The sequence below is a fragment of the Protopterus annectens genome, chromosome 2.part0, assembly GCF_019279795.1.
Source record: "Protopterus annectens isolate FY-2018-M chromosome 2.part0, PAN1.0, whole genome shotgun sequence".
NCBI lineage: Eukaryota > Metazoa > Chordata > Ceratodontiformes > Protopteridae > Protopterus > Protopterus annectens.
Genome location: NC_056728.1, coordinates 492,349,539 through 492,377,244, shown reverse-complemented (window position 1 = coordinate 492,377,244; position 27,706 = coordinate 492,349,539). Strand labels below are relative to the sequence as shown.

General features: G+C 41.3%; 1 protein-coding gene across 1 annotated transcript in view; it reads right to left on the bottom strand.

The window, feature by feature from the left end:
• The window catches only part of NAA35 (N-alpha-acetyltransferase 35, NatC auxiliary subunit), a gene marked incomplete in the record, with an annotated part of 1,521,359 nt that overhangs the window by 771,384 nt on the left and 722,269 nt on the right, over positions 1 to 27,706 (bottom strand). Inside the window, 1 exon segment of the mRNA XM_044060897.1 lies at positions 10,109 to 10,159. Within this exon segment, the coding sequence (XP_043916832.1) occupies positions 10,109 to 10,159 (51 nt within the window).

The following is a 27,706-nucleotide window of genomic DNA, read 5'->3' as shown; positions in this document are numbered from 1 at the left end:
ATGGGTGGCAAGAGCCTTTGCCAACATCCAAAGCCCAGTGGTGACAGGTGCAAACCGTCCCTAGCGAAACGTGGCTTGTCGAGCATGTCATCCCAGGCTGACAGACACTGGATCCCCTTTGAATGACACCAAAATTTTAGCCAATTGTTAAAATCGATCATTTTGTCTTTGTACTGTGACATCATTCTAGGTGAGGGTAAGATGCTGCTCAAGGTCAGGGTCATACCAGTCTGGGCTACATGATCAGAGAGCTCCTCTATGTCTCTTTTCATGTAGTCCAGAGGTAATGCCTCAGGTCATTCACACCAGCATGTACAATGACTGAGTCATATTTGTATTTGCTTTGGAGTGACCTGAGTGCTTGCGTTATGTGGCGGATCCTAGCACCTGACAGGCAGCTCACCGTGACCTTCTCTTTATTCAGCCTGGTGAGCGGGACGTCAGTGTATCTGACAATAGAGTCACCTATTACAAGAGTATCAGGTGTGTTATTCAGCCTTAAGGGCTGTGGCTGCTTGGCACACTGACTTTGTGGGCTATGTGTTGTGCGTGTTTTGTTTTGAGGTAGCGTTTGCTTGGATGTCTGCTTTGGAGGTCTCTGTTGCTTAGGTAGATTTTTATTTAGAGTCTGCGAGTATGTTTTTGTGTATTTATGTGTTTGGTTTGCTGATGTGGTGGGACTATGCGATACTGTAGGTTGGGAGCCTGTCCCAAAGCAAGGGAAGTCTGTGGGCTAGTAATATATCCCTCCAACATGTTCTATTTATTGTTGTGATGATGATATCCCTAGAGCATGTGGCACAGTGAGCTTGGGTTTACTTCAGATAGCGCATGTACATCAGTTCTGCATTGGACATGGACCTGTCAGTTGGGCAGAGATCGCCTGAGTAGACAGTATGCAACAGAGTACAGATTGAGTTAAATTCAGTCTTGTTGCATGGGGCAACTGTTTGAGGCCAGTAATCCTCTTGTTGAAGTACTTCAGTGGTCTTTCCAGCTGCTGAAGGTGCCTAGTCAGATTCATCACGTGTGCCGTGATACTCTCTGATGGGTCTGATGACTGAGTAGAGGGAACCTCCTTTGACCTACATGCAAAGGCCTTGGCAATTTGTGGGAACACATAGCATAATTTTCTAACCACTTTGTGAATGTGTTTCTGGAAGAAGAGATGACTATCCACTTGTGTCCATAGATCCCTTATTATTACCTCCATATTTAGGGTGTTGGCACCTATGTGGTATTTGTATGACTGTAGCTCGAGGCCATAATTTTGACAGCACATCTTTCTGACTGAGACCCTTTTTAAGGATGTCTCTGTTGTCCCAAACATCGATTATGACAACCTTTTTGCAGTCATCCACAAACTTTGTTAAATATAGCCCTCGTGTGTTTGACTGTATTTCTGAAAAGTATACACCAGACAGGAGGGGTCCCAGGACTGAGCCATGGGGGACAGCAGTTGTTACCAGCTTGAACAGGAGACCACATTTCTTACCTTGTGGGATCTATCTGTGCCCCAGTTGGCAATCCATCAGATGACATGCATATTTATGCACAGGTTGTTGATTATGTAGATACGACAAGTGTGTGGGATGTTGGAAAAGGGCTTTTCAAGGTCTATGAAGGCCGTGTGGAGCTCATTTCATTGATGTATGTCCTGGGTGACTGCCTTGAAAACTGTCTAGCAGGTTTAGGAACCATGATCTGCCCCTGGCCAAACCAAAATGGGTAGGGTTGGACGTTTGTAGGCTCTCAATAGCTCTATTTATGAGTTCCAAAATGATGGACACCATGGCCTTGCAGATCAGGCTTATTAGTCTTATAAGACTATAGTTCCCATGGTCTGTTGTGCACCAACACTTGTGGAGTGCACCAAACGTTGCTGTAACCCATTCAACAGTTTCATATCCTGTACAGAGGGTGAGTCTCAACAGACTGTTCAGGTGCAGGGTCTGTTTGTTTTGGAGTTCACATATGAGACAGCCAGGGAAACCATGTCATCCCATAGATGCCGTGTTTTTAGGTTTGGATAGAGCTGTTTAACCATTGTATATGTGATTTCTGAGTTTTCACAATCTCCAGGTATGGTAATGGGCCCTTTTGTCAGTGAGAGGGGGGTAAATATGTATGAACCTGTCTGACAAGATGTTGGCAATGTCAGTCATGTACATGTATTCATTTACACTTTGCACTGACTCAAAACATATATGAGTTTACATTGACATTTATGACATAGCAAAAGAAAGCTTCATGGTTCTCTATGGACTCTTTGGCAATATTTTTTCCAGAACATGGCTTGGATAATGTTAGGAGTGCTCATTGTTTCTTGATGATACTGATCGGAGTTTTATTGATCTTCTTTGCATTTTCACTTTCTTTGAACAACTTAAGTACTTGTAGTACATAGTTTGATTATGACAGGGGTCCAATACATTATATGGGTCTGTTTTCATATTACTGTGTGCGCAAGGCAGGATTGGTGAATAGTGACAAATGTCTGGAGTAGGAACGGCAACTGCCAGATATGTGTGGCCCACTGCTGTACTCAGACATGGCCTAAGTGTGTGAGCATGCCCAGTATGACCTTTCAGTATGTTGTTGACTGACATTTGCTTAAGTGTGTGAGCATGCCCAGTATGACTTTTCAGTATGTTGCTGACTGAAATTGTCTAAATTTGTTTAAGTGTGTGAGCATGCCCACTATGGGCATATATACTATATGTGTGTGAAAAATAAAGTTGGTTTTTACTTCAGGGCTCACCTTTGTGTTGTACATCGACAGGAAGCACGCTGTGCCTGCAGGGCTTCCATGAGTCAATTTGCATAGACTTATCAACATTTCTACATACAGGGTGGACAGCTATTATTTGTACATTTCTACCCGGGGGGGGCACAACTGACTGTTACTTTGTGTGTACATATGATGAGGGGTACACCTGACACATACACATTTGCTAGGCCTGCACTGCTATGTCAGGTACTCCATTTCAGTCTGTACTGTTGCCTATCGTACTGGCTTGAGGCATACCACTGTACTACAGACCTTAGCTTCCAATTACACGCATATTAGTTTGTGACTTCATAGCCTACCCAACCTACATCACATTGCCTGGCCTGCTGTTATCTGTCTGCATAAGCCTGGGGGGAGATTACTCATATGCCTCTTCAGAAAGCATGACACAGCATTTGTTTGTGTTTGCGTTTGTCTACAATTGTCCTGCTGGCTGTGACTGTTAGGTATGTGACCCCCCCCCCCAAATGATATGTGTGAGTGACTTAAGTTGTGTCTGTGCCAGTGAAATGCTGTCATGGCTTAGTGGTTCAGTACTGTGACTATAGTGCATAGTACCCTGAGTTCGATCCCTGACATTGCTTTTTATTTTCCTGCTGGGCAGACCTGACTGGTTAAGGAATAGTAAAGCAGGTGTGAGCATGTTTACCTGACTTTGCTCGACTTTGCCCAACATTGCGCTGGTTAGCGCAGTGCGCAGCTACGTGCAATTGTTTTTAAATATGCTCAGTACTGGTAAAATTTGCTTAGCAGTGCTTTATATTGCTTAAAATAGGGCACTCATGCCTCAGGTGGTGCTGCAGGGCTGCCTATGTCAGATGCACATATTACACTCCCTATACATGTTTGAAAACGGGTAGTGTCAAGTTCGGCATCCCTTTTACTGTATGTGCGAGTCAGAAAGAGGTGTCATTTCCAGGGTTCCTACTGAGTCAGTGTATGTGCTATGCGTTGCCTCTTTGCCAAGGCTAGGGCATACTGGGCACGCCTCCTTCTGCCTACTGGGGCAGGCTCAGGTTGTTCCTCCGAGTTACGCTGTGCCTGTGCAGGCCTTGGCAATGGTGAGGGGCTGTTTGGCCCTGCCCCATGTTGTTCCTGCTGCAACTGTTTCCGCAGGATCATATTGTGTAGCATGGCACATACCATGACAATTTGGGTACATGTAGTTGGTGAGTACTGCAAGGCTCCACCAGATGTGTCCAGGCACTGGAACCGTGACTTGAGCATCCCAAACACACTCTCAATTATGTTTCTTGTTTGTGCGTGTGCCTCATTATGGAGTTCTTGTTCGGGTGTGTGTGCATTTCTGACGGGTGTCATCAGCCACGGCTCCAGTGCGTATCCAGCATCCCCCACTAGGTGACCATCAGGGATGTCCCCATTGGCAAATCTATGGTACAGCTGCGTCAGATGCCAGATGTGGGAATCGTGATAACTTCCAGGGCAGCCAGCACACACATTCATTATTATGCCCTGGGCATTGCACATGACCTGGCAGTTGATGGAGGGAAAGCCCTTGCGGTTGATGTAGACCCTACCCCGCTCACCGGGTGGTGCTTTGATGTGTATGTGCGTGCAGTCTATTGCACCCACTACCTCAGGATATTCTGCTATTTGGTGGAAAAGACTCATATTGCTGGCCAATGCATCATGGGAATTGGGGAAATATACGTGCTCACCGACATGTGTTGACATGGCATCCAGGAACTGGATGCTGATGCCTGTGAAATCCCAATCATATCACCAGTTGTTCTCTGGAAGGTACCTGTAGCTAGTATTCTTAGGCCAACACACATCTTGGTATCCACTGGGATGGGTTCCCCTCTGTTGGTTCTGTGTGTGAGGCGTGGCTGGCGCAGCTCAACAATTTACTGCAGGAGGTCTCTGTCCACCCTATAGCGCTCCACTATCTCCAGCTCATGTAGCCCCTGGTAGGTTACCCTGGGTCTGTACACTCTTCTCCATCTCCCACTGTGGGTTGCTCAGCAGCATTCACATCACCACCACCCTCAGTACCTTGCACATGTTAGGTTAGGATAGCAAGAGCAGCCGCCCCTAACATTTTGTCTGAATTTAAAGTTTTTAAGCTTTTCCTCTTTATATACTGCAGTGTTGCAGAGTTCTTGGGAAAAAACAGGGAAGAATGTTGTTTGCAGAGTTTAAAGTGCTGGGCTGGGCTAATCTGCTACCTGTATAATTGGCTGATTCTGATATATTTCACCTGGCAGCTCTGCTAGTTCTCCTTGGTTAACTTCCTACTACTTCTTTTCCTTCCTTTTCCCTTTCTGTTTCCGCCGAGGGCAGCGCCGTGCAAACGAGCGCACACGCTGTGTGCACGTTTGCAAGAAATTTCAGATAAATTCACGGCGTACACCTTTGGTTTCTGGTTTTCAAAAAGGACAAATGTAGACATGCCTCTTGCAATCCTGAGCAACTCAGGGCAAACACAAGACACTGTGCTCCAATAAGCTTACAGTCTTTCTGACACACCCCCTCATGATGTTACCTATATTCTACTCTACTACTCACCTACACCTACACTTACACTCTTAGGACATGGCTCACATGCTGGGGAAAACTGGGATTCACTATCCTTATCCTCATTTGCATAAGATTGCCTACTAATGCATGGTTACATCTCTCACACTGAGCTTCCCCCCCTTAGCAACCACTACTCAGTGGCCATGTTGCCTTCAGCCTGCCATTCACCTGCATGGCAGGATAAGCTTTTTAGTGAAAATGGCTATTTTTAAGTTATTTTCTGTTTTTTTAAAGTGCCACATGTTTGAGCGGTGCTGCGCTATGCTTAAACATCAGAGATCGGGGAAAAAAAAGTTAGAGTTTAATAATTTTAAACATTTATAAATGCCAATGGCCTTATATTTGGCCATTGCATGCTTCCTCAAATGTATGCATCCTTTATTTGGAGCCGTCATAGCTCCATTTAGCTATTTGCAGAATGGTACTCTGTTACCAACTGAATATATTTCTGCAGATAACACTAATCTTCCACGGACAGGTTAGTGTTTCCTAGATTGCAAATTTACCTCATCTGTATAGCTTTCAGCAGCAAACGAGGTAATTTGCATACCAGGACACTGTCCGTGCAAGAGTAGCTTTAGCAGCTCTCGTGCATGCCCCTGCTGGCTGCACCTGGATCGCACGCAGACATATTGCCTCCGTGAGCTCCTACACTCTTCTTGCATTCCGTGCAAGCTTTCGTAAATCCGACCCATAATATAATCGGTCCACTTTTACACCTTGCTCCCTCCTTAGCAGTCCAAGATTACAGCTTATTAACTTAAACCTGCTTTTGTCCAGCCTTTCTTCTCTTACTGCATTGTAAAGCCTAAATTTCTTACAACTAAAAAAGTAAGTGTTTACTTTAATATAGTTATCACACAGCAATCATGGAAAAACTGCTCCTACCCCCACACTTCAAAAAAAAAAAAAAAAACCCTGAAAACATACAACACAAAACTGCTTTACTATACACCATGCAGTACATATCATGAAATGTTTTACAGAAACACTATTAAGAACAAAAACTGCTTTAATTATAGTTTCTTTTTCTTTTTAGTGTACTTCTAAGACATCACTGACAAAGTGGGGTATATCCATCCACAAGGTTAACAAACTCAACAAAACACCAATCTTTATCAGCCACTTTTTCTTGCAAATACATACTTCACAAAATGTGACTAATGTTTTTATAATCTCACATTTATCTATTAATTTCAGTACTGCTGGACTCCTTCCTATTCATTTCCATCTCCCAATACCAGACATTGGTTCACATCCAAGGTACTCCTGATTATCCAAGTCAACTCCTGTTCTTTTTTCTGTCTCTCAAGCATTTTCCTTTGGAAACTGGAAATTTTTTTACTGGCAAAGTTTCTATACGAGCTTTACTGTCAAAAGAATGAGAAGCAGAGTCTCCTCCTATCTGATGTCTCACTTTTTGCTGTATAAACTTTTGTATTTCTTCCTTACCCTGTTTTGCATCAAAAAATGTATTTTCTCCTCTAGGAAAAAGTCATATGGATAAAGCAATTTGAAACTCACACCTGCCTTTTGACATTTTCTGATTATTTGGATAAATTTGCTTCTCTTCTGCCTGGGGTACAGTGAAGAATAGTTTTCAACAAACATTCTGTCTCAAATTTTTAATGTTTGTCAGGATCAACACTTTATGTTCTAATGATTGCATCTTTACTAATACAAGGTCTTGGCTGCTTTCTCATGTCCAGGTTTGGAGCATACACTCTATGTGCCCTTTCAAATAACAAATCCTGCTGTGGGACACCAGTCCATTTGTTTACTTCTGCTTTCATAAAATTAATATAGTTTGTTCTTTCCAGTTTCTCTGGTACAGCAAAAAAACCAGCTTTTCTCTGAGCGCACTCTCTTCCAACTCTACCATTTTTGGAATTAGCTCTTCTTTTACTCTCATACTCAGCCCTTTTCTTCAATTACTTCTCAATTTTTGCAGTTTTTATCAATTCATCAGATTACTTACTTAAAGTTTCTTCTACTTTTTCTACTTTTTTATTTGAGTTGATAAACTCCTTCAATGTTTTATTTTTTAATCACCTCTGAGTACATTTGATTTATTTTTTTCCTCTAAATTTCTGAAAATCACCTCTTGTACCAAAGCTGAAGCTTGAACTGCTTTTTTCTGAACAGCTGCAAGATTCTTTCCAGTTCATGTTTCCTCTTAATTTTTTCTACTTGACTTTCTTTTAGGTTTTCTAAATTTCCTCTTTGTTGGCATCCAGTGTACTTAATAGCTAGTAAAATAATTTTACTCAAACTGGCAGAATTAACTCACAAAATGCTGATACAGGATGGCGTAATGTACTCGTTCCTATAGTAAAACCGAAGCTCTGACCAAAGATAAAATAAATTCTGAATTTATTGAAGAAAAATTACAACATATCCTGGTTAAGCGCTTTCATCCACTCAATAGTGGACTTCATCGGAACGCTTTGAAGAACAAATGCCTGACATTTAAAAACATTTTGGTGCCAAAAACACATTCAAAATTTAAAGTAACATTAACTAAAAATAAATATGAACTTCAAATGTACATTTGCTGAAATTGCATGCAATATGCACCATCTTCATTCAACAAATTGTTCATATATTACATTAATTGCACTTCTATTAATAAAATATAAATACATACAAAACATACACTATCTAAAAATTACTAACTATAAATACATTCATATACTATGTGCTAAAGAAAGCATTCCTAAAGTGCATTCTAAAAAAACAACATACTAATATTTACAAACAATTTATTTTTATAAATTCAGGTGAATGCACTGACAGGATACTCTAATAAGTATTTGCTAAAATATCTTCTAATTACTGGTGGGAAGCTGAATATTATATTTAACATACAATACTATTAATACTGTTTAATTAATACATCATGATTATTTAAACAAAAAGTGTAGTAAATTAATAAATATCAAAAACGAATAAATTAATTTAAAATTAATAACATTGTATACATACACTCAAATATGTGTAAAAAATAAAAGGAATCATCATAACCAAAAAAAAAAAAAAAAACTATTATCTAAAACAAATTTGTCATATCCAAAAAACTTAAATATACCTACACAGTCTGCTGACTTAACCAAGCTGCAATAAAGGTTTAATGGATATAAAATCATTTAGACCTGGCTCCCTATTTGCATCTGTATGTATCTGCCAATATATACCTTAATATTGATAAAATTAATGAAATTAACATCGGACACAAGCGTATTGACCTCAGCACTGAAGAATATTTATTAGATAATCGGATAACTGTAGATGCATATAATTTTTTAAAAACGGAATATCCTACATTAGCTACTATCGTGGGCATCCCAAAGGTACATAAATGTATCCAAACTCCGCCATTTCGTCCTATAGTATCAGGTAGCCACTCTAAAACATACTCTATAGGTGTAGTTATTGATCGGTGGTTGAATCCTATATATCAGGATTTACCCCATTTGGTTAAGGATTCATGGGCATTTTTGGCCAATTTGACTTGTATTTATAGTTAGTAATTTTTAGATAGTGTAGGTTTTGTATGTATTTATTTATATTTTATTAATAGAAGTGCAATTCATGTAATATAGGAACAATTTTTTGAATGAAGATGGTGCACATTTGCATGCAATTTCAGCAAATGTACATTTAAAGTTCATATTTATTTTTAGTTAATGTTACCTTAAATTTTGAACTGGTGTGACAGAGCAAGATGCAGAGGACAGGAAGAAATGGAAACAGTTGATCTGCTGTGGCGACCCCTAACGGGAGCAGCCGAAAGAAGAAAAAGAAGAAGTTACTTTAAATTTTGAATGTGTTTTTGGTGCCAAAATGTAAATATCAGGCAGTTGTTCTTCAAAGTGTTCTGATGAAGTCCACTATTGAGTGGATGAAAGCGCTTAACCAGGATATGTTGTAATTTTTCTTCAATAAATTCAGAATTTATTTTATCTTTGGTCCGAGCTTTGGTTTTACTATAGGAACGAGTACATTACACCATCCTGTATCAGCATTTTGTGAGTTAGTTACGTTGCTGCCTGCTGTCGGTTTTGTAAACTGGCAGAATTGCTAGTCCTTTTTCCACAGTTTTCTTTTTTCAAACTGGGAGAGCTGAATTTATCTGTTGATCTATGCACACTCATCTTGGAAAAGCATAACATAAAATGCATCTGTTTCGTCCAGTTTATAACATTTTTATTAGTTATCTTTTACACTCTCTGTCCCTAGCCATCAATTCCAGTCTTCAAGCAGCACAAATCCACATCTGCTTGCGATTAAAATGAAATAGGACTAGCAAAACAAATGTATTCAACTATAGCCAGTCCCTTCAGCCTATTCCCCACCAACACAATCCATATTAAATATCATGCACAGAGTATTCCAATGTACCGATCAGTCATTTCAAGTGTTACTGATCTTCTTGCTTGTGTCCTGCACTGAATTCAGTTTCTCTGGAATTTGCTGCCTTTTCTTAAAAAGGGAAAGATATAACCGATTTGTTTTCAAACCACACCAGGAGTCCCGCCATTTCCCTGCCCCCTGAGATGCACCACTGTTGTTTACATCATCATATGCTCTGTTCAGACACCAAGTAGGCTAACACCCCCACTCAAGTGCTTGCATTAGCTTTACTGCAAGTAGTGAAAAAAAACTTTACTTTTTGTCTTTAAACCTGTTAGACTGCTAAATATGGTAACTACATATTTTGAAAGGTCACACTGACAGAAAACCAAGTATAAAAAAACAGTGTTTAAAACTGCTTACCTCAAGTTCAACTTCAGGATCTCTCTCTTCTCCTTGTCTACTTCTAGTACTCTGTAAACAAGATACACAAACAAAAAATGCACTAAAGATAACAACTACACAAATTCAGCTATATGACTAAATACTTGATATTACACTGTACACCACCACAAAATATTACAAAGCAGAAAAACACAATTTGAAGAGGTTCAAAAGCTGAAACTGAAATAAAAAATAAGACAGAACGAAGTGATCACAGTTTTGGATAAAATGTCATACAGTTTCAAACTAACAAGGCACACTAAAAAGTTAGGCAAATCTGCTGTCCTCTGGTAATTAAAGTTAGATATACAGCTGAAAGTAACTAAGGTAAGGTTAGGAAAAGAGACACTTATGGGTAATAGCAGCCTTTACTCCTCATGAGAAACAGCATAAGCTGAGAGAGAAATTATACTGCCCTGAGACTGATTGGTAGCTTGCCTCTGCACTGCACCAGAAAGGATACCTAGGTGAAATGAGTTAAGAAACATGATGTCAAACTACATGGCATGCTGTTTGCTTACTAAAGTCCCACATTATACTTGGCACAAAAGTGTCCAAGGAAAGTGTACATCCTTTGAGTGTGTCCCTATATTCAGAGTAGACAAGAGGAGGAAAAGGACCTGTTATACCTGCACTTATTATAAATCAATCAAGGAAGGCAATGTGAAAAAGCAGTGATGAAGGCTACCAGGATCATGGGGTGAGCAGGCAGTACTTCTCACTCTGTACACAGAACACTGACTTAAAGTTCGTATTTCCAGTAATGTGTCCAGTTCTGGTGGCTGTAAAGAAAATATGACAATGTTTATAGAAACTGTGGAACAGACAGTTATCAAACGATGGAGAAACAAGGAATTGGATGTAAGAACCCATTTATTATGACAAGTACGCAATGGAAAAAGACTGTAGAGAAGAGAGAGTGGGATATGAATAAGCACATTTTTTGTCAATCAAATAAGAGGAAGACTAAAGAGAGGGAACTGAAAACAGAAGGATGGCAGTTGGAAATGGGAAGATTTAAGACTGATTTATTTATTTTCTTTCTGTTGACAAGGTTAGTCCTACCATGCAAGCAGTGAACTAACCATTTTCACAGGAAAACAGAAGGAAGAATTCATACTGACTTGGGGAATCTGGGAAGGACATCAGGGAAATTTCCCTACTCTAACAGTTGTTTGGTCAGAAAATGTATAATGTAAGCCTTAAATCATCCAGCTTATCAGCCCCAGCCCCCACGTGAGGGTAAGGTGGAAGGAAATGGGTCACATTGCAAGTCAAGAGGACCTCCCTCCCAGGTGTGAAATCACCCTATGGTTGCCAAAAGCTGTGCTTATGTTGCACTCTATAGGGAAATGTGCCTCCCAACACAGCATGCAGCCACTATAACCTTACAGGTTGTGTCCTACTGCATTTTATCTCAACTTGAGGAAGGGGGTCAGCAGTGCAACAACTCTAACTTCTTCCCTCTCCCCAGAATGGCAGACTTGGCATCAGCCACTCAAACCCATCCTCCAGCCATTCCAGCTTCCTCAACTGCTAATTGAACCCAGGTCACCTGAGGTGCAGTGAGGGCTTTATCCCTCTATGCCACAGAACTGAGTTCTGATTATATGATTTTTTTTCTTTGTATAAATATTACTGTGATATTTCTGAACTATATTGATTTAATTTTTAATTTTTTTAATTACTGTAATTTAACTTATGATTTTAATAAAACACCCTTATATTTTTTCATTAAGTGCCATAGGATCTTCTACATGTACCAGAGAACCACATACTTATGGGTCCGAATGGAGAGATAAGTCAGCAAGCAAAAGAGAGTAGTATTGCTGAAACTGAATTAATCCTCAAGGCTTGGTGAGTACCTTCACAAGGTAGACCCTGTTTTTCACAAAATCTCACCAAGATGACACTGATACATAGACTGTATTTATATAACACATATCATGGACAGAAGTAGGACAAAAATTTAAAAAGACAGCTGGGTGCACAAGACCCAGGATAAAAAAAGTGCCCAGTCCTGGTAGGCGCACTGGTACCAGGACTGGAAAAAATGACAGTGTAGAATCCTCAAAATAAGGAAACATTCCTACAATGGGGCCAGGGCAGGTCCAGGGGGAGATGCCCCCCTGTTGTAGAAGGAAGTAGGAGTCCACAAAAACTGACAGGCTAAAGAAGAGCCATAAAGAAGACAGAGTGGACTATTGAGGATAAGAAAGAAATTAAGCATTGTTACTATTATGCAAAAAGCCCAGAATTTCCAGACAAGATATACAAAAAGATTGAGAGAGAAATTAGAGGAAAGAAAAATACTTTCACAAAAAAATGTCAGAAGCCTCAAATAAAAATGTGTGTGCGTTAATGCAACAGATTTGTGAAAAACAGTATACAGACCAAGAAACTTTGATCTGTTTGGAAAAAGAAGCATCTGAAGAAGTGTGAAAATATAAACAATATAACCTGGAGAGTTTTGAAAACAAAAATGAAATACGGACATGGGAAAGAGAGAGATTTGATATGGTGCAGTATTTATATAAAGGCAAAAGCCAAATTAATCAATACAAAGACAGCAGCCCCAAAGATATTCAAAGAAAAATACAGGCAAAGGCATCCACATACCGAAAATTTCACAATAAAAATATCACAAAGAGGGAATGTAGAAAATAAGATTAGTAAAGTAGAAGTTAAAAAAAAATAAAAGCTAAAGTTGTGGAGTGCCTGCCAAGTGAAGGATTTGGTGTAGAAGGTCTACCACAGGTTCCATCACGGCATGATGGAACAAGTCTCCAAAGTAAGGAGAAACAGGAAAATCAGGAGACATCTGAAGAAGAAATACAGACAAGGAAAAGAAAGAGATTTAATACGGTGTAATATCTATGCAAAAAAGAAAGCAAAACTAATCAATACAAAAACAGCAGCACCAATTTGAAGAGAAATACAGGCAAAGGAATCTGGACATAGAAAACATTACAATACAAAAACTTAGAAGACAAAGAGAAAAAGTAGAAAAGGAGATTAGTAATAGAGAAGTTAAAGAAACAGAAACTGAGTTTATGGTGTACCTGCAAAGTGAAGGATTCAGTGTAGAAAATCTAATTCAGAAAGCAGCACAACAGGATAGGGCAATGGGCATCCAAATTAAGGAGAAACTGGTGAAGCGGGAAGCAAATGGTCAGGAGGCATATGAAGATATTTTGGAGCCTTCCACAGGAAACCAGTATAAATGTTCACTTAAAGCTGGACAGCAAGGGAAGGAACAGGAAATTCTAACGCAGTCAACATTGAGGAGTGATAGGCCAATGAATTTCCATATGACAGGGCAATGGATGCCACAGGATGAAATTGAAGAGAATGTGCTACAGGAAGATGCTAAAGAACTTTCTATGGAATACTCGTAGGAAATGGAAAACAAAAAATGTGCCTTCAGTTTAGAAGAAAATGAGCTAAAAGAAGAGTTGCTTGATTTAACAGAGATAGATAGACATATTAAGATCAATGAAAGAAACAGACTGCAGAAGGTCAATAAAACCCAAAAAGTCAGAAGTTTGATAAAACGAATGAGCACAGTAATTAGGACTGTCCAAAAATGTCCATGCAATATAACAGAAGTAAACAGGATATACTACTGTGCAACTAAATTAATAACTAATAAAGTTCTACCACAAGAAAACAGGATGGTGAGGGAAAGGAAGAGGAGAAAAAGAATACCATCATGGAAATATCGAATAGAGAAAACTATAAAGCAATTAAGTCCATAAGCGTCGTTGTTAGAAGAGTATAGAAGAGTGAGCAGATCAACAAAATACTTAGAAAGATAGACATGATAAAAGCAATGCACAGTATTAGAAGAGATCAGGATCTATCGTGCACTATCGCAAATAAACTAAAAATCTCAGCACAGGTAGAAAAACTTAGAAGATACACAGATAAATATAGAGGAAAAGTACAAAATACGCAATTTATCGATGACCCAAAAAAGCTTTACAGAGAACTGGGAAACAAGGTGAAAGGAACTGAAAGACCACCAAAAAAAGAAGTAGAAGATATATTTTGGAAAAGGATTTATGAAGATCCTGTGGAACATAAAGATGCTAAATGCATAGAAGAACTAAAAGAAAGAATAAGAAGTTTAAATGTACAGGATATGAAAAAGGAATAAAGTAACAGTAAGACAGACTGAAACAAAGTTAAGAAAAGCCTCTAACTGGAAAATGCCAGGCCAAATGCAGTACCTAAATTGTGGTTAAAAGTATTAACATTTATGCAGAAAGATTTAACCATGGGTAAGAACTATTTATATGCGCACCCCGAACAGACAACAATCTGGCTAACAGGAAAAACAATGCTCCTACTTCAGCGTGAACCTGCAAGCTACCCTAAAATTTAGACCAAAAACATGCCTTCAGAAGACGTAGAAACTATACACTGGAATTGAATGAGAATTTACAGTCATTTAGAAGAAAACTCAATTACGGCAACAGAACAAAAGGGCAATAAAAAAGTCATATGGAACAAAGGATCATTTGTTGTTCAAGTCATAGTGGAAAACTGTAAAAAGGGGAACAATCTAAATATGGCATGGACTGACTACAAAAAAGAATTTGATAGTATCCCAGATTCATGGATAAAAGAGTGCTTAAAAATGTATAAGATGCACCCTACACTGATTGACCACATTACAGTGACCATGAAACAGTGGCAGACCACTTTGCAATTAAGCCATGACAAAGAACAAATTATTAACCCAGGGATAAAAATTCAAAGGGGGATATTCCAGGGTGACTCCTTGTCATCGCTGCTATTCTGGCTTGCCATTAACCCATTAAGCTGTTTACTTAACAGCTTAGGACATGGTTATAATTTGGCTCCTAGAAAACAACAAAGTGTAAAGACTTCTCATCTTCTCTTTGTCGATGATTTAAAACTGTATAGCTCATCAGATGAGGAACTGAAAGCACAAATGCAAGTTGTCAACATTTTTTCAGATAATATAAGAATGTCATCTGGTCTTGATAAATGTGCAAAAGCAACATTTAAAGCAGGAAACTGCAGCACCAAGAAAACATCAGTTTGGGACAAGAATGCAATATAAAAGAGCTTGACCAAGAGGGAGTGTATAAACATTTGGAAACTGATGAAAGATCAACAAAAACATGAATAAATGTGAATAAAATTTAGTAAGGACTACTTTAGAAGACTTAAATTAATCCTGAAAACAGCGTTGACATCTAGGAATAAATTCAAGCTATAAACCAATTTGTTCTTCCTCTCCTAACTTACAATTTTGGAGTGAATGACTGGCTCCAAAATGTGTTGGATAGATTAGACAAGAAAACAAGAAATATGCTTCATGCTTACCAAATGATTTAATAAAAATCCGTGCATAACAAGATTATATATACCCGTTTCCAGAGGAGGGATGGTCCTCCTTGAAATTGATTACATGTACAGACCTGCAATCATGGGACTGCACACACATCTGCTTACCTCACAAGACCCAAAGGTAGTGAAAGTTTTGAAACATGAAGAGAATAAATCTAAGGCGACTTCTCTGCTTAATCCAGCAGAAGCATATCTGCATCAATCAGGAATGGAAATCAACCAGAAGAAGATAAAAATCAGGCAGCAACTGAATGTGCCAAAAAAAAACGAAAGAATACAAGGTGAAGGACCAGATGAGAAGGAAATAAATGTGGAAAATGCATAACTACAGCTGCAAGTATAGAAAACTTCTGGAAGAACCTCATCCCAGGCCTATGCTGAAAATGGGCTTTAACCCAGTTGTACTATCCTGGTAAACAAATGTAAAATAAAAATAAATGGTTAAGGAAAGGCAAATTCAAACTAAGACATGAAAGGTTACTAGTGGCAGCACAAGACAGTGGACTACATACACGATTTACAAAGTCAATTGAACATGTGAAAGAAACAGATAAATGTAGGTTTTGTAAAACAGAATAGGAAACAGTTGCACACCTCATTGCTGGCTGTGGCATAATGGCAGAAGGACTGTACACTGAAAGTCAGAATATTGTGGCAAGACTGTTGCACTGGGGACTGTGCAAACATTATGGTATCGAAGTGGCTGAAAAACAATAGAAATATGAGCCACAAAGCTTCATAAAAAATGATTACGTCTACATCACATGGTATCACCCATTACTAACAGTTCAAAAGACAGATACTAGAAAACCTGATATAGCGGTCCATGGAAAGAAGACAAAAGTAGCATTGATCATTGAAATTGCCACACCCAGTGACTACAGTGTCTTGCGTACAGAGACACAAAGTCATAAAATATCATGATTTTCAAGCAGAAATGAGAGCAATGTGGAAGAAAGACACTCAGACAGTTCCAGTAGTAGTAGGAGTAATGGGTCTTGTAAAAAAAAAAGAATCTACAATCGTATTTAGATACGTTACCAATACATGTAACCCGTACGAATTGAAGGAGGAGTCACTACTGGGCATATTGCGGGTGCTGCAAAGACCACTTCTGGCTGATATCAAAGACTGCAACAATACTAATTTCATGAACTTTAATCACACTTTGACTTAGGAATGGGGTCCATTCCCGTCATGGTATCAGAAACCCAAAAGACTTGGAGAGATTATAAGAGTTAGACATATGGGACCATAGATTTTGCATATTATCCAAAGAACAGAACCTCAGGAATGTAACACTCCCATTATGCTGTACTACATGCCTATAATAGAACATTTATCCAAGAAGCTGATGTGGGAAAATAATCTATAGTCTACTGATCTTCCAGCAAAGTAAAGGCAAGTTTGACACCTTCTGAACTAGACACAAAAAAGTTCACAAAAAGAGTAGGTGGTGCTCTGGAATACAATACCAAAGCCAACAGTTAAGTGTAGGCACACAACTGTTTAAGAATGACTAGAACAGAAGAAATATGAACATGAATGGGCAGCAAATTATTTACAGAATGGACTTAGAAATGACTTAATAGGCAGCAGTACGTAAAGTTAAATGGGGTTTAAGGTGTTAAAAGGCTATTCAAATGTGGTTGCCATCAATTTGCTTTTATTTATTTACTGACTTTATTCCTTTATCAACAAGTTAAGTTAAATGGTCCTAGCAGTGGGATTGTTTTCAGCCACAAAATGGGCCAACTGGCAAAGCATTACACAAAAAAGGTTTATTTGTTTATATGTTGGAGCTTTTCTCCCCGGGCCTCTGCTGAAAAAGGGCTCTTCAGCTCAGTCGGACAATCCTGGTAAACAAATGTAAAATAAATAATAATAAAATAAATAAATAATAAATAAAATTTGAGATACAAAAACATATGCTTTTAAATCAACAAAAGAATGCAAGATGCATTTTACAAAGTTGATTTTACTGACATATACCAGGCAACTAACATGTTGTATATAAATAGGAAAATTCCACTGAAAAACAGAACATTATGTTTTACTGTAGATATCATATACAGAGCATTTCTGGTGTAAAAGAAAACATGAAAAATGTACATGTTGCACTACCTGCATAGGTATGCTCACTATATACAATTGCCTAAAATGAATAAAAGTTGACTACTGTTGTAGAGCAACAGTCGCCCATGTTAGTAATGGCCAGGTGAAGGATGTTGCTACCTCTAGTGAGGGTAAGAACGAGCTGGTCCAGGACATTGGAATTAATGAATTCCAGGAAATGTTGGGCAAGTGTATTGGTACATGAGTAGTTTTCCCAGTTAATGGAGGGGTAAGTTGAAGTTGCCCAGTATGAGAGTGTTAAGTTGGACCCTAATATTTTCCAGGTGCTTAGGAACGTCGAGTGTGAGTCCTGGGACATAGTTGGGGACCTATATCAGGCTGAATCGCTGTTTTACCCAATGTTAGGTGCACTTGAAGTATCTCAGATGTGTTATGTTGGGCTACTAGTCTGGAGGTGTGCTCATCCTTTATGAATATGGAAACACCACCACCTTTGGAGCTGAAAGGTGTGGAATGAGTTATAGCCTGGTAGCGCAGGGGTGCTTTTTGCTGCCTTGAACCAGGTCTCTGTTACGACACAAATGTCGATGTTCTCCATTTTAAGGAGTGCTCCGAGTGAGTGCATTTTGAGATTTAGACTTCTACCTTTGAGCAGCATGATCCTCAGATTGCACTTGTTTGTAGCTATTAAGGTGGTAATTTGGTCTTTGGAAAACCGCCTAAAAAAGACACTATAGGGGTGGCAAGAGCTTTGGCCAGTATCTGGAAGCCCAGGGGTGACGGATGCAGGCCATCTCTGGCAAAGCATCGAGGACGGTCAATCATGTCAACCCAGGCAGACAGATACTGGATCCCCTTAGAATGACATCAGAAACTTAGCCAATTGTTGAAATCAATCATTTTCTGCTTGTACTGTTGTATCATTCTGGGTGATGGTAGGATGCTGCTGCTCAGGGCTAGGGTCATACTCACCTGGGCTACATAATCTGAGAGCTCCTCCATACCGCTTTTCATGTAGTCCAGGGAGGTATGTCTCAGGTCATTCACACCCACATGTACAATGACAGAGTCATACTTGCACTTGTCGATGAAGGATCTGAGTGCGTGCATTATGTGGTGGATCCTGGCGCCTGACAGGCAGCTGACTGTTACTTTCTCCTTATTCAACCTAGTGAATGGTACATCAGTGTGCCTCACTATCGAGTCACCTATGACTAGTGAGTTGGGCATGCTGTTTTGCCTTAGGGCCTTTGGTTGAGTGGCACGCTGTTTAGGAAAATTATGTGTCTCCTGATTAGTGCTGTGTTGTGGTGGTCGAGCACGTTTCTGCCTTGGAGGTCTCTGCTGTTTGGGTAGATTTTTATTGAGAGTCTCCGCGAAGGTAGGTGTGCGGTTTGTGTTTTTATATGAAGGCAGTGCTGGTGTGTGTTCCATGTGGTGTGGTGCAAGTGTTGACCTTCTCCTCTTGACCAGCTATTCCGGTCTTGGCTGGAGAGTACGTGGCTTCCAATTTGGATATATAAGTGCATCTCTTTAAAGTCTGAGTGTTGGGAGGTAAGAGGAGAGGGTTGTCAGTGTACATGAGGCAGCTGCTATACACTGCCTCAGGATACCCAAGTTCACCAGGTTAATAGGAGAATGCACAGGGAACTGACCTTTAGACATGCCTGGAGGGGTGGACATTAATAATAAGGACTGGAGCTGTTTTCTTGTAGAATGTTTAGTGCTGGTAGCACTTTTGTATGATACAATAATTGCTACAAGAAGTCTGGTAAAGTGCTAGACTAATAAGCTAGTAAAAATGCAGGAGAGGAGAGAACTAGTAAACCTAAGGAAAAAAATTGAAGAGCAGACTTTGGCATCGCTCAGAAGCTTACAAATAGTCCTGAATACAGCAAATCCGTATCTGGACTAGACTAGCTACAGGAAAGGAGAGAAAAGTGCAAATGTAGGCTTTTAAACTAGAAAGTTGAAAGAGATGGAAAAACTGCCCACATGACCAATATACTACAATTTCTGGGCCAGAAACCACTCCTCTTGTGGTAGATAGGCTACCGAGTGCTTACCACTCCCACTGATAAGCTAGAAGGCTTCCCTCCAACACAGAAAAGCTTGGGGGGCTCAGAAGCTTACAAACAGTCCTGGATACAGCAAATCTGTATCTGGATTAGACTAGTTACAGGAAAGGCAGGAAACAAGCTTAGTTTAGTATGTAACCGTTTTAAAAAATATTTTTCTGTGTTAGAATGTTACCTTTAAATCTAAGGGGAGGTTGTTACAAAAATTTGATCTGTGTAATCACTAAAAAAAAAGAACCAGATATAATAGCACTGAACTGCATTTGGTACACATGTACCCTACCAATTAATTATGTTAGGCTGGGCTTTTATCTACTCTGGGTACAGAGTATCATTACAATAGACCTTTGGTGTTAAATGAAAGTTTGTACAATTACAAAATGGGGAAAAAGTCATCTTGTGTACTTATGTTCAGTACAGATGAGTTATTAGGAGTTTTTGAAAGCATAATATTGCCTGCATACAGGATGCACTGTATGCTAGGGAGGTCAGTGGGGAAGTCATTTATAAATATTGAGAAAAGCAGAGAGTGTAATACTAACAACTGAAGTATGACTTTATCCGTTGTCCCCAATACAGAAAATGAATTGCTAGCTTGCACTGTAAAGGTCCTGTTGGTTGGGTTGCTATAATCCACTGCACAACTGTTTTAGAGAGAATAAAGAAGTTACATACTCACCATAATGTTCCATCTGAGTACTTATACTTCATTTGTCTTCAACCTGTGGGTCTTCGGATCTGCATTGGATCCGACACGACTGCATTTTCCAGCTATGGCTGTGAGCTCCATGCTTCTCCCCTTACCTATAATACCCCCTGTCTCTCTTCTACTCTCAGATCGAGTTTGCTGCCTAACATGTACCAGACACCTGATCCAATGACACCTTATCACCACGATAACCAATAGGAAACTCACTTAGCCTGGACAGAAAGTACAGTTGTGTACACTTACCATAAATGTAGATGTTCGAGTGTATTCACTCTTGCAGTAATCACATTTGGGTTATTCCTGCCAGGGTAGCCCTCGGCCAGCCCGGATACCAGAGGCTTAGTATTTTTGCGTCGGTTGCGGTCGCATCAGGACTGACGTCAGGTCGTCAGTAGCAAAAAGTAAGGCAGCCGACGCCATTACATCAGTTTTTTTTCCCTGTCAGGAGCCCCAAGTGGGAACCAGGTTATGGTGGAAGAACCCCACCAGTAGAAAGTAAGCACAAAAATGTCCCTTGTAAGGAGAGAGAGAGAAAGAAGAGGGGGATGGAGGGAGGGAAACCAGGACTGCAACAGTGAATACACTCGAACATCTACATTTATGGTAAGTGTACATAACTGTACTATGTTCTTCTTGTTTCACTGTTGCAGTCATCCCATTTGGATTGATTCCTGAGGAAAAGGGTGGAGGTAGTCAAGGAGACTAGGGGCTGGCTAGGATGCCCTGCAAGACTGCAGTAGCAAAGCCTGCCCTGGATTTGGAGAAGATAGACAGGTTTTAATGTTTGGTGAAAGTGCGAACAGATGTCCAGGTGGCAGCCTCCAGGATGTCCCTGGTGAGGACTCCTCTGAGGAAAGCTGCAGAGGTGGAGGCTGTTCTGGTGGAGTGACTCCTGACCCCCTTAGGGGGAGGCTTTCCATGTTGCTTGTAACAGAAATTAATGCAGTGTGCTATCCATTTGGAAATAGTTTGTTTGGAGACGGCTTTGCCCTCTGCCCCTGCAGCAAAGCTAACCAGCAATTGATCACACTTTCTGACTGATTTACTCCTGTCTAGATAGAATCTGAGCTGTCTGTGCACATCTAGAGAATGCAGGATTCTTTCCCACTTGTTCTGTGGGTTAGGGAAAAAGGTGGGCAAATGAATGGACTGGTTGAGAGCCACACTGGACACCACTTTGGGCATGAAGGAGGGGTAAGTCCTGAGGGAGACCTGTCAGCATGAAAGATGATGAAGGACTCCACAGCCATGAGTGCTTGTAGCTCAGAGACCCTTCTGGCTGAAGTGATGGCCAGAAGAAAAGCTGCCTTCCAGGAGTAAAATTTTAACTCTGCTGAAGATGCTGGTATGAAGGGGGGCAGCGTGAGCTTTTCCAACACAAAGTTAAGGTCCCAAGCTGGGGTAGGTGCTCTTCTGGGTGTCCTCAAATTGCTAGACCCTCTTAGGAATTGTTTGATCAGATGCTGTGAGAAAAGGGACTACTCAGTGAGAAATGAGCAGAGATAGCAGAGGCATGAATTTTAATAGAGAATAAAGAGAGTCCACTGTGTAGCAGGTCAGCTATGTAAATCCAGGATGAGAGGGAGGGAGGGCTGTGCCGTATCGGCTCCCTCAGCCTGAATCCAGGTGCAGTACCTTTTCCATTTGTCAGCATAAGACTTTCTAGTGCTAGAGCGTCTGGCCTCACGTATAACATCTAGAACCTGCTTACTGAGGTTGGCAGATTGATCAGTGATTAGGGAATAAGCCAAGCTGCCAAAATGAGGGTCTGCAATTGGGCATGCATGAATTCTCCTTCCCTCTGGGTCAGGAGGGTTGGGGTCTAAGTGAGATGCCACGGTGGCAGTGGGGACAGGTGAGGCCAATCTGGAGCAATAAGAATTGTACTTGGTTTTTCCTCCCTTATTTTGAGCAGTACCCTGGTGATGAGAGGTAGTGGAGGAAAAGCATAGACTGATAGGATGACCCAGGGGAAGGACAGGGCATCCAATTTCCAAGCCATGCAGTGATGCTCCTTGTTGCAGAACTTGCTGAGCTAATGGTTGGTGTGGGAGGCAAAGAGGTCGACCTTCAGGGTGTCCCATTTCTGAGTTATTAGGGTGAAGGTTCTTTTGTCTAGCTGCCACTCGTGTGGGTTCAGAAGATTTCTGCTTAAGTGGCCTGCCAGAGAGTTCAGAGAACCTGGCAGGAATTGTGCTAACATGTGGAGTTGCATGGAAGAGGCTGTGTGCCAAAGGATCATGGCCAGCATGCATAAAGGGTGGGAGTGCGTCCCTCCCTGCTTATTGATATACCACATCACAGTGGTGTTGCCTGTTTTGATCAGCAGAGCCTCTGGGGAGAGAAGGGGGCTGAAAGCTGTCAATGCGTGCTGGACAGCTAACATCTCTTTTTGGTTGAAGTGCAGATGGATTTGCTGAGGGATCCATTGGCCCTGTTTGCACCTGTCATCCAGGTGTGTACCCCAGGCATAGTCTGACGGGTCTGTGGTGAGGGTCTGGGCGGCAGGGGGTGGTGAGAAAGGTAGTCCTTTGTTGTGGAAGCATGCTGCTGCCCACCAAAGAAAATCTATCCTGAGGCAAGGTATCATGGGTATAAGAGTTTCCAGGTCTTGAGGGTGTTAACACTAAAGGCTTTTTAGGTACCACTGGAGTTTCCTCATATGCAGTCTGGCATATGGAATGAGTAGAATGAAGGATGCCATGTCAAAGCTTGCAGGACTTTCCTTGCAGATAACTGGGGTCTGGTGGCTAGTTGAGAGAAGTAGGCTGTCAGGTAAGTTTGCTTTTTGGTGCAACGAATGCCGTCTGGGATGCTGTATCCAGGCTTGCTCCCAGGAATATAATCCTTTGGGTTGGTACTTGTTTGGATTTCTTTTCGTTGATAGTGTACCCTAGGGAAGTCAGTAGGGACTTTACAAAGGCCATGTGCTTGAGCAGCTTTTCCTGACTGTCTGCCTGAATTAGGCAGTTGCCTAAATATGGGTACATTTGAATATTTCTTTGTCTGCAAAAGGCAATGGCCAGAGCCAGACATTTTGTGAAAACTTTGGGAGCAGTAGATAAGCCAAAGGGAAGTGCACAGGTCAGAAAGTGCAGAGATCCTGCCCTGAAACGTAGATCTTTCCAGCATGATTCTCTGATAGGAATGTGGAGGAAGGCCTCTTTTAGGTCTAGGGTGGCTAGCCAAGCATCCTTGGAGAGCATGGGTAGCAGTTGCTGGACGGTGAGCATTTTGAATTTTCATATCACCAGGAAGGTGTTTAGAATGGACAGATCAAGGTTAGGGTGCCAGGTGCCCTCTTTTCTGGGTACCAGAAAAAGTCTGGAGTAGAAACCTTGGTCTTTCTGTTCTGCAGGAATGTGCTCTACTGCCCTCACAGAGAGCAGGGACAGGATTTTTTTTGCATCTCTGCCCACTGGTTTGGAGGTAGGTCTGGGAACCCTTTTGGGGTTGGAAGAGTGTGGAAAGAAAATCTGTATTCCTGGGACACTATGGCAAGGACCCAGCAGTCATTGGTAATGGTGGCCCAGGTGCTTGCATGAAAGGAGAGGTTTCTTTCTAGGGGTAAATGAAGGTGGGCAGAGGGAGGGGTTGTGGGAGGAGTCATTGTGAGTTGTTACCATGAGGGGATGGATTAGAACTCCCTGTTTTTGAAGTGGCAGAATTCCACTGTTTTGATCTCTGCATTCCCTATGGATGCTGTCTGAGGGGGTCTGCTTCCACGGGGTCTGGGCTGAACTAACCTGGTGGGAACAGGAAAGGACCAGTGTTTGGAGGGGCAATGCCTGCTGAACCTGGGTGGCTGGACCTGAAAGAAATCCTTAACTGTCTGCACATATTTACCATTTTCTTCCATCTTTAAGACCTCCTCTGCCTTAGTGCCAAATAAGTTGTCTTTGTGCAAGGGTGCATCCAACAATTTAGATTTAACATGGTCTGGCAAGGACTCTTCCTTAAGCCATGCATGCCTTCTAAGGACAGAACCGGTGACTGCTGCCCTGCAAGAAGCTTCTAGGGTGTCAAAACCACAGTGTAAGGTGTGCTTAGTTATTTGACTTGCAGAATGCATCAACTCTTGTAACTCTTTAGATTCTGCGCAAGCAAGAAAGGAAGACATTTTTTGTTTGAGGAGTTCCAGGGTATGTTGCTGAAATTTTAGCATATGGAACTGGCAATTTAGTGCTCTGATAGCAAGAGTAGCAGAGGTGTATACTTTTTTACCCAATTTGTCTAGTGCTCGGGAATCCCTATCTGAGGGGGTGGGATTCTTAGCAGAGGTTGCTTCAATTCCTTTAAGCCCTTGAAAAATTACCTCAGGGTCAGCAGTAGGGTTTTAGAAAAGAAATTTGTGAGAGACACGGACTCTGTAATAACTGTCAGGTTTTCTGGGTGCAGGAGGGAGGGTGTCAGGAGTCAAACTGGATTCCAGGAAAACATCATCCACAACATCCAGGAGTGTGGGGAATGGCCAGAAGTCTTTGCTGTGGAAGATCTAAGAATTCCCTGAGTCTCTTGTTAGACTGAGGGTAGTCCTGACATTCCCATTGGAAATGCTTTCTTAAGGTATGAAGGATTTCCCCAAAGGAATAGTCCTCGGGTGGAGAGGCTGAAGGAATGGAATCCTCATAAGCTGAGAGGGGTTGCATGTCTTCATATTCAGATGCATCAGAGTCATCAGACTCCTGTTCACACAAAACTACTGGGGACAGATCGCTTTTGCTTTTGGAAGGGGTAGTTTGGCTTCCCCTGATCAGCATGATAAAGTCTTCCTCCATTTTAAGCATTTGAGACTGAAGCAAGGAAGCAAGTGCCTGAGATTGGGTTGTTGGTTTCTTGGGTGTGGTTCGTACCATGGGCTTTAGAAACTCGGTAGTTTTTGAAAAAATGGTAGACATGAAAGAAGTCGTTGGTTTATGTCGAGAATCGGTAGTGCCAAGTACTTCCTCAGAATCTTGCCTGCTCAGCAGCTCCAGACCCATCCAAGGGAGAGACAACCGCAGGATCCTTAGTCGAAAAAGAGTTATGCGGTATACCGGACTCTGAAAGGGTCTTGGTAGCGGCCTGCGAATATACAGAAGCGGGCATCAGGGGCTGCGAAAGCGCATCACTGAGGACCGGAGAACACACAACTAGCTTAACGGAAGCGTTGTCGGTTGGTTTGGACCTGTGCGGTCTGTCTCTGTCTTTATCCTTATGTTTTTTCGGAAGATCTGCTGTCGGATGGCTTAACAAAGTCATACTGGCATTCGAGAACTGTAAGAGAAAATATTTAGCTACAATAACGGCCTGACGACGTATAATTCTGGTTTTCAACAAAGCACAGAAGCGATAGCAGGAGACGTCGTTGTCTGGGGATAAGCAAGTGACGTAGTAAGAATGAAAGTCTTTGTGTGGTATTTGCATTCCACAAGTGAGACAACTGTTAACTTTTTCGGACATCAGTTAGTGCAAGAAAAAATGATCCTCAATGGGGTACTTAGCTTTAGAAGACTTCAGCTTCAATTCAGAAAATGAAACTTGGGTATCGGCCGACCGGCACTCGTGCAAACTTCTTCGGGCTCCGTGGCAAAAAAGACTGATGTAATGGCATTGACTGCCTTACTTTATACTACTGACAACCTGATGTCAGTCCTGAAGTGACAGCAACCAATGCAGAAATAGTAAGCCTCTGGTATTCGGGCCGGCCGAGGGCTACCCTGGCAGGGATAACCCAAATGTGATGACTGCAACAGTGAAACACGAAAAACATCTAAGGATCCCAACAATAACCATCTGATAAGAAAGAAAAAATATCATCTGAATGATAAGGTCAGGGGGAAGGAGGGGGGGTGGTTGAAGACAAATGAAGTATAACTACTCAGATGGAACATTATGGTGAGTACATAACTTCTTTATATGAAGTTTTGTACTTCATTTGATCTTCAACCTGTGGGACAGAGTCCCCAGCTACCAAACTCTTGGGTGACCCTCATGGTGGGATGTTCCAGAGCACCACAGAGCCAAAGGATGCTCTACTCCTAGAGACTATTTCTGCGTTGGTTGCTTTATAATGCAAAATAAAGGTATGAGATGAGGCCCAAGTAGAAGCCGAACAAATATCATCCAAAGATACCCCGGACCAAAAGGCTGCTAACTTAGCCATAGAGCGGGTCGAATGAGCTTTCAATTTCCCTGGCAGAGACAGACCTCTCTCCAAATAAGCTCGGCCAATGCACTGTGAGATTCAGCGAGCAATTGTCACTTTCGAAACTGGTTTACCGAAGAAGGGCTTGGCATAAGACACAAAAAGTTGATCAGATCTGTGGAAGGGTTTAGTCCTGTGCAGGTAAAACCTCAATTGTCTATGCACATCCAATAAATGTAACCTATATTCCCCTTTGTTCTGGTAGTTAGGAAAAAAGACTGGCAAATTAATAGTCTGATTAATATTGCCTTCCGAAGCTACCTTAGGGAGGAAAGACAGGTTGCTGCGAAGTGACACCCTATCTTTATGAAAGATCACGTAGGTCATTTTGATTTAAAGAGCCTGAAGCTCAGACACCATTCTGGCAGATGTGATGGTGACCAAGAAGGCAGTTTTCCAAGTCAGAAATTGCAAATCCACTGAAGCCGCAGGCTCAAAGGGGGGAGAAACCAATGCCTGCAACAGTAAGGTAAGGTCCCATGGTGGGATAGGATCCTTTAAGAAAAGCACCTTTAAGAATGGTCTTACAAAGTTTAGAGGAAGCCAATGAAGACATACTTACCCCATATGAAAATTAGAAATGGCTGCCAGTTGGACTTTAATCATACAGGAACTGGCGCCCTGTTGAAAAATGCTAGCCAGAAAATCTAAGACTGACAAAAGAGGAGTGGTAAAACAGTCCAGGGACCACTGAAAAGCCCATATAGAGAAACTTTTCGATTTACTATGATACACTTATCTGGTAGAAGATTTGTGAGGACCACTGTGCTCCCCAGTTTCTGGGCTTTCTGCAGAAACTTCAACATCGGGGAAGAGGAGAATATGCATAAAGAAGACCAGGAGGCCAAGCATGAATCAGAGCATCTCTGGGGCTTTCCCTCAGCAGGGGGCTCAGTGGAAAAAAAAAACTCGCTGCATTTCGCGTTGGAAGTAGATACGAAGAGACAGCAGCAAGGACGACCCAACTCTAGAAAGATATGTTACACTACTGAAGGGTTCAGTGACCACTCATAAGGCATCAGGATAGATCTGCTGAGCCTGTCCGCTAGAATGTTGGACCGTCCCGGAATGTGCATCTCCGGTAGAATGTTGGACCGTCCCGGAATGTGCATCTCCTACAGAAAATGGCCAGAAGAGATCACCAA